Here is a 7,227-nt window from a genome sequence, read left to right as displayed (position 1 = left end):
TATTAAATAATAAAAAATATGCTTCTAATCTCATATGATTAAAATATTATTAGCTGTGGCGATTAATTAATCACATAATTATGAAGGGAGAAAATAAATAAATTTAGTTAAGCTGACGTACTTAATAGTTAGGCTGTGAGAGCTACAACGCATCGATCATCTGCCCTTATTTGTTTCTTTATTCGAGCGAAGTCTACGAGGTTGTGGGTTAAAATATTGGACGGCTATGATTGGTTCAAATTTTATTTATCTAAGAATCATATCATATATTGCATTGACACTAATTAATAATCGGCTTATTTTAATATGAGAAGTAAAGGATCACAAAGTTATAACTAAGGAAGGTGAAGGATCACTTCCAAATATTGTAGATAATTCTTAGTGTTACATGCAACAATTTCATATATAAAAAAAGGGATATTTGTGTATGACCACACAACTTTTATTGTTAAATTTAAATTTATTCGCAGATCATAATCAAGAAATAGAATATAAGACGCATAAGAATGATAGAAGATGATCTTGAGAAAGAGAGTGAAAGAGAGAGAGAGAGAAAGTCTTGCCCCCTTGGGGGCGAATAGGGGTGGTCCCCGGGCTAGGTGGCCTCTTTTATTCTATAAAACACGATGTTGCAAATGGGGGGAGTTAAAAACACATTTTATATGAAATGACCATTCTATTCATAATGATAGGAGGGTAAGAAAAAATTATAATATTACAATTAGTTTTAAAAGGCGATATCTGATATTTTAGTTTTTTGTATTGATATGTTATGCTAAAAAGTCTTCTGTTAGAATCTTTCGTCAAAGGAAAAGTCCCTCGTCTAACTCCAACTGGTCGAAGGAGAAAGTTAGTTGGGCGACTAAAATGAGGTGGCTGAGGGAGAGGGCTTGTGAGATGGTTGACTACTGGATTGCCTCGAGATCCATGCATACCATTTTTGGTCGATCGGCTGCCGCGAGTGGTGCAGAACTACAAGACTCCCCTCCTGGGGCAAACAACTCTAGGACTCCAGTAGGTGATAACAAAAGTACCAGAATTGAACGTGAGAAACGTCTAACATGGAGTATCATTAGCAAATTTCGTATTCAATGCTTGTTTGATAAATTTTCTTGTCGTTGTTGTGGTTGTCACTATCAATGAACAAACAAATTGTGGAACTTTATACCAAATTTTTATTGATTTACGCATCTCACTCCAAAACTTTCATATTTACACATAAGCAATTCACATATGCATGACAAGGCACATATAAGTACTAAAAAGTGATAATTAGTAATATATCTGATGTGATACCCAAATAAAGGATGTTCAAATATAAATTTTTTAATGTGAGATACATAAATACATAAAAAATTACATATTATGTATGAAAATGCCTCTTTTTATTTTTATGTGATATAAAATATTCATATGTCGCAAAATGTGTAAAAAAACAAAACTTATGTGTTTATAATTATTAACAAAAGAATTATCATCCTAAGATGACTTAAAAACACAATACAAATCCACCATAAACACTCCATCTTATTCACTGTGACAAAACACAAAAATTAACAGAACCTTTTCACTGACATCCATCCGTTGAATCGCGCAGAACAACCGAATTTCAAATCCCGGAGTTGCCGTTTCTCGGCAGAAGCTTCATCGCCTTTAAAAATGTCTCCTTTAGCTTCCCCAAATGCGGCCTCACATTCTGCTTTTCCAAATACACTTGCCAGAACTCATTCCATCCCAACTTCTGCACGCTCTCAGGATCCTTCAGAACTGGATGGTCCCTCGGGTACTGATCCATCAGCGTGCTCTCCTCCATTTCTATTCTGTACTCAAGATAATGGAGCTCCAAATCCTCAGTAGCCTTCCCAAAAGTCTCTCTTTGCAGCCACTCAGGCGCCCCAAAGGGAGCCATCTGAATCACCACCGCACCGGCAGGCAAAAACAGCATGTTTGTAAGCCCGGCGCCGTGAACTCCGAGCAGCACATCAGCAGAATTCACCAATCTGGCAAACTTGGACAGATCAGTGTTCACATCAGCCTCATCGACCAGGACTTCGAATCCCAGGCTCGTAGCCATCTCCACCATCCCCTTCACCTGAACGAATGACCTCGAACGCTTCCTGGATATGATCAGCAGCCTGGGCTTCCTCACACTCCCCTGGAACACGGAGCTGGATATGTCTGCTCTCTCCAATCCATATGCTCTCCTCAACATCACTTTGAAGTCCACAATGGAGTAGCCTGTAGGGGAGTTTGTTGAGTCCACACCCATCTCTTTGTGGAATTGTAAGCCGATGATTGCTCTCGGAAAGCATCGAATCATGTCACCACCATCGCGGAGGACATGGATGATCTCATAGCTGGACATCTGTTTCAGTATCAGCTTGTACCTGCTCAGCCACCATGGTTTGACGTCCGCGACCAGGAACTGGACCTGTCCGTTGAATTGGTGGGAGGAGATGAAGAGGGGAATCAGCACATCAGTGAAATCATGGAAAATGTTGCCAGTAAAGCCAGCGATGGAGAAGATGACAGCAGGGACCATCTGTGCCACAGTGCAGTTTGGAATTTGTTGCGCAAAAGGCTTCAGAGACCATTCAGTTACATGACGGAGAGCGCTGTGATAGCCTTTTCGGGCATAAGGTTTGATCTTCCATTCTTGCGGAGATGTACTGACAAAAACAGTGCTGGAGCTGCCCTGCACTCTGATATCTCCTCTTGCATCGCAGGTATCAGACCTCTTGTTTGAGTCACGGCAAATTGGTTTTTGGGAGGAGATGGCAGCAGAGTTTTCTTCAGCATCTTCATCTTCTGCAAATAATTCTGAAGAACACATATGGCTTAGTTTATGTGTGAAATCAGTGGTTACTAGTATCAAAGTGTAATTAATCCGCTGAATAATGAAATAATTTTACCATCTATTGCTGAGCTGCCCCTGCTTTCTTCTCTTAGCTGATTCGCCACAACCTTGCTTGGTTGTTCCAGCTTCAGTGGAGCTTGCAGTTTACCTGCAGAATCAATGGCTATTAAGTTTGATATTTTCAGAAAAAAAGATTTGGGAAGAGAGAAAAAAGGGAGAGCAAGAGAGAGACCATAGGGAGCCTGGCAGTAGTGAGACTTGATGTTAGAGAGGGCATAAATGGAGAGCATCAAGCAGAGGATGATGAGAAAATTGCAGATTCTTCTTGTATCTTGCCTGGTGAAAATTCTCCAGCTTTTCATGCTTCTGGCGCTCTCCATGTTTTCCTGTGCTCCTCCCTCTTTGGTTCTCTGCTTCCTTATGCTACTTATATCGCTCAAGTTCTGCTGCCTCTTCTACTGGTTTTTGATGTGAAGGCTAGCTGCGATGGCTCTAAGTCATGGCTGACTGATTGGAGAACAAATAATAGAAACTTGCAGCTTAGTAAACTAAAGAAAGTTTCATATTACACGCATGAATTTTGATTAAACAAATGAACTTGCCATTTCTACAAGTTTTATATTACACGCATAAATACAATAAATTAAAATATTTAAAAAAATTTTAAATAATTTCTAAAATTTTGATTCATTAACAAATGCAACCTCCCATGTAAGAACATTTCTTCTGATGGTTCAAAAAATTGGTTTCTTGTAAGAAAATGCCATTTTTGAAGCATCGAAATTTAAGAAAAGGAATGACAGGAAGACACCCTTTTCAGCATAATGACAGAAAATTGTTAATGGATTTCAAAATGATTACATCAACTGAATGACGCATTAGCTATTGCTACTGTTGCCGTAAAAACTACCTAAATCAATTGTGAAATGGCCATCGAGCACACGATTTGTTTGGGCAGTTGAAATGCACCTATGCTTTGGATGAACTTAAAGGCTTAAATGTAATATTAAATAATATATCTTTTATAATTGTGCAAATAATATTACTGATGATAATAATATTGCTTTCTACAATATTAACATTAGCTATACTAAATAGAACATTTAACATCTTAAAATTGTAAAAAAATCAAGCTCATTATTGAATATAAATTTATTTGTGAATCACACCCAATGTATAAAGAGTAAAACATGAGGGTGAGAGACTGACAAAAAAAGAGAGAATGCACACGAGAGATGAACAATAAAATAAAAGAGTTGTATTGACCTCTTCCAATCTTCCTGGCTAATGTTGTGTTACCTTTCATTTAAAACATGATCCCATGTTTTTAAAACACGATCCCTTGTTTATAAAGGAATGGGGTACAATATATAAATTGCATTTGTGCCACTGCTTTAGTGACGGATGTACATGTTATTCTAGGTATTTTACATATGAGGGCCTGAGCCTAACTATTTTCTAGCTTGATAAATGGGTTGGTGTGACTTTGATAGGCGTCATCGACTGGATAACCTTAGCAGATGTTGTCAATCAGCTGATAAATGGGTTGGTGTGACTTTGATAGGCGTCATCGGCTGGATAACATTAGTAGATGTTGTCAATCGGCTGATCTTTTACTGGCTAAGTGTTGACAGGGCTGCTCTGATCGGCTAAGTCTTGCAATCAGTTGACATGGTTCGATCATTGACTCATGATCCCTAGCAAGGAACTTCTGTCGAAAAAATAATGCTATATTATCGAACAAAGGGTGAACCACCTTAATTCGATAGGTAGCTTGCCTTTAAAGAGTTCATGAGGGATGGCTAAAACTTGTTGGTTTTATTTTCTCTTGAAGTTACTTGGAGTGAATCTCATATGCCTCTGACGTGACAACAATATTGGAGGGGTTAATTTCTTCCATGCGTTGGTTTAATCATGGCGATAGAATTGGATTGCCCCTTGTCTTGTATCTGATTGAGCCGCTCAAACTCAAGTCATTCGGTCAACTTTATGACCTAGTCAACCTTTGTTTTGATAAGTCCAGTATGACATCTAGACCTTCAAGTCTTTTGTTAGTAGGCCCTCACTTGGCACCTCTCCTGTTTTGCGCTGTAAATCTCCTCAAGATTCATACCGAAACTTTTTCCGCATGCACCTATACATAATAAAAGAAGAGTTATAGGAGACAAAAAAACTTACATAAGATGTTTGAAAAGAGAATTTTTTTTGAGGTTGGGCCAATCATAAAACGTTGATGACCCATCTAGTGATGCAATGCCAATTGGTTGGTGCCAAGTAAATGCTCTCTATTTATGTGTTTATTTTCTGCCTTGGATGGACTCAATATGCTGCTTGACATAACTACACTCTCTAGAAATTTCATAATTTTTCTCTCCTATAAGGGATTATTGCAAAAAACTCTATAGTTAGTGGTAGCAATAAACAAAATAATATTAGTTTCACTTAAAATCCATGCTTACTCTTTAATCAATTTGGTCACTCAACTCATCAAATATGACGCCACTTAATTTTCAATGTGTAGAGATATTGCTTTTCCCTTTTCTTTCTTCTTTAGAGTTATTCTTTTTTCTCCTATTGTTGGTACCTATTCATGAGCCAATATACAACTAATTAAATGATTAAGTGAATAAACAAAAAGATTCCAAGATCATATAATTAAATGATTAAGTGACGAGACTTCTTTTCTTTTGGTTTTTACCATGTTATAATATTTGAAAATATCTTTATTTTAATATGAGTGACTTTATCCCAATCACTTAAGTGCGTGCTCCGCCCTCAAACTTATACGCAAATAGAAAATATAGCAAAATGATCACTTGAACTTATCGAGCTCTCTAAAATTTATATATCTAGAATCCTCGACTTTTTTCATCATTACCTAACCAACTTTAGTTTTAGCAATTTTATATACACTTCACATAATTGCTATACAATTATCTTGTTAACATCTCAAATTCCATGTTTATAATTATAACACTTTAGCATTATTAATTTATGCATAAAAATATATATTTGAAGTTCAATAATCTAAGTAATATTAATATTTTTAATTTAATATTAAATATTTGATTAACATGCATATAAATATAAAACTTAAATAATAAATATATAAATACAAAAACCCTTTTTTTTTTTTTTGGGATGTTTACATACATGACACATATTATCATGTATTTAGCATTTTAGTATTTTAAGGCTATACATGAAAATATGCATTTAACTTTTAAAAAATAATATTAATATTGTCTTTGATGTGATATTTAATATTGGAGTATTATGGGGTTGGTTATGTAAATACATAAAAATTGTGTTCTATGCATGTAAATGCCCCATTTCATGTAAGAACTATGTATTCGGTTTCATGTGTATGCCCGAAATGTAGGCAGAAAGATCAAAGCTGAATCTTCAGTAGTCCGCCTTCGTTTTTGTCACTGCGGGGGTTGGTTGGTAGGTAGGTAGGTAGGTTGAGATGGCTTCGGTGACATTGAACGCTCCTTCAAGCCGCTGGATCGGTGGGAGTAGGCAGCTGAACCGGCGGGCAGCATTTCGGCCGGAGATTCGGCGGGTGGCGGCGACGGTCAGGGCTGGATCGTACACCGAAGAGCTTTTGCAGACCGCTGTGAGTTGTTTCTCAGACTTCCCATTTCTGTATGGATCTTTCATCTTTTTCTATGTTTAGCGTTTTGTCCATCTTTGATTTGAAGATTCCGGATTAATAGAGAATCAGGTAGCTATGATTTATGCGCGTAAGATGAGGGGCTACAGAGGTAATGAATTTTTATTGTAGTGGAGGAGTGCTGCTAATACCCTCCTAATAGCTGAGGGTTCTCGGTAGAACATTAAACTTGGTACGTAGCTCGTGGAATTTTTGTTTTGGTATAGCCTTTTTAAGCATCTCCTCTGGTTGATCCCTAGGTGTGGATGTTGTCAATCAGAATTTGCTTGGCGTTGATTTGATCTCATATAAAATGGTAATCAATCTCTATGTGCTTCGTCCGGACGTGAAAGATAGTGTTGTCGGCTAGTGAAATTGCAGAAATGTTGTCACAATAGAGTGTTGTTGCTCTTCATTGAAACGCGGTGTAATTCGTTCTTAAACTGAATCACACGAGATCTGGTCGTGGGTTTTAATCGTCGTTCTAGTGTTTTTCAGATAGCACCTGTATTGTGAAAATGTAGGATGTGGGGAAGCACAGTTGGGGAGATGGTGGAGTATAGGGATGCTGTGAGATTTTGATCTATGAGGTTCCATAGATTGAAGTGTGGGTTTTCGATAACAGTAGTGTTTTTGCCAATGAATCTTAGAGGACAAGGGCAACTACCATCAAAGAACCCCATGAACCCATTTGTCATAAAGATTTTTAGAATTT

The 7,227-nt window shown here is 37.3% G+C and overlaps 2 protein-coding genes across 2 annotated transcripts in view; one reads left to right on the top strand and one right to left on the bottom strand.

The window, feature by feature from the left end:
- Positions 1 to 1,505: 1,505 nt before the first annotated feature.
- Positions 1,506 to 3,352, bottom strand: LOC110032137 (protein O-linked-mannose beta-1,4-N-acetylglucosaminyltransferase 2-like). The gene is made up of 3 exons (XM_020735663.1): positions 3,090 to 3,352; positions 2,913 to 3,005; positions 1,506 to 2,820 (listed from the first exon to the last, which is right to left on the bottom strand). Exons 1-3 carry the CDS (start codon positions 3,235 to 3,237, stop codon positions 1,610 to 1,612), a joined length of 1,452 nt encoding a protein of 483 aa, XP_020591322.1. The 5' UTR covers positions 3,238 to 3,352; the 3' UTR covers positions 1,506 to 1,609.
- Positions 3,353 to 6,200: 2,848 nt separating this feature from the next.
- Positions 6,201 to 7,227, top strand: part of LOC110027765 (fructose-bisphosphate aldolase 1, chloroplastic-like) — a 32,924-nt gene continuing 31,897 nt past the window's right edge. Inside the window, exon 1 of the mRNA XM_020729317.1 lies at positions 6,201 to 6,476. Within this exon, the coding sequence (XP_020584976.1) occupies positions 6,327 to 6,476 (150 nt within the window). The 5' untranslated portion in view covers positions 6,201 to 6,326. The remainder of the gene's footprint in view (positions 6,477 to 7,227) is intronic.

This window comes from Phalaenopsis equestris, unplaced genomic scaffold, assembly GCF_001263595.1.
Source record: "Phalaenopsis equestris unplaced genomic scaffold, ASM126359v1 Scaffold000002, whole genome shotgun sequence".
NCBI classification, from domain to species: Eukaryota; Viridiplantae; Streptophyta; class Magnoliopsida; order Asparagales; family Orchidaceae; genus Phalaenopsis; species Phalaenopsis equestris.
The sequence above is the reverse complement of the archived record's forward strand: the minus strand, read 5'-3'. Positions and strand labels throughout refer to the sequence as shown.

What these genes read in the sequence shown, in the direction of transcription:
- LOC110032137 (XM_020735663.1), bottom strand. Translation starts at nt 3,237, where the DNA reads ATGGAGAGCGCCAGAAGCATGAAAAGCTGGAGAATTTTCACCAGGCAA. An exon ending in CTACTGCCAGGCTCCCTATG is followed by an intron (nt 3,006 to 3,089) that starts GTCTCTCTCTTG and finishes TTGATTCTGCAG; the next exon opens with GTAAACTGCAAGCTCCACTG. An exon ending in GGGCAGCTCAGCAATAGATG is followed by an intron (nt 2,821 to 2,912) that starts GTAAAATTATTT and finishes TGTGTTCTTCAG; the next exon opens with AATTATTTGCAGAAGATGAA.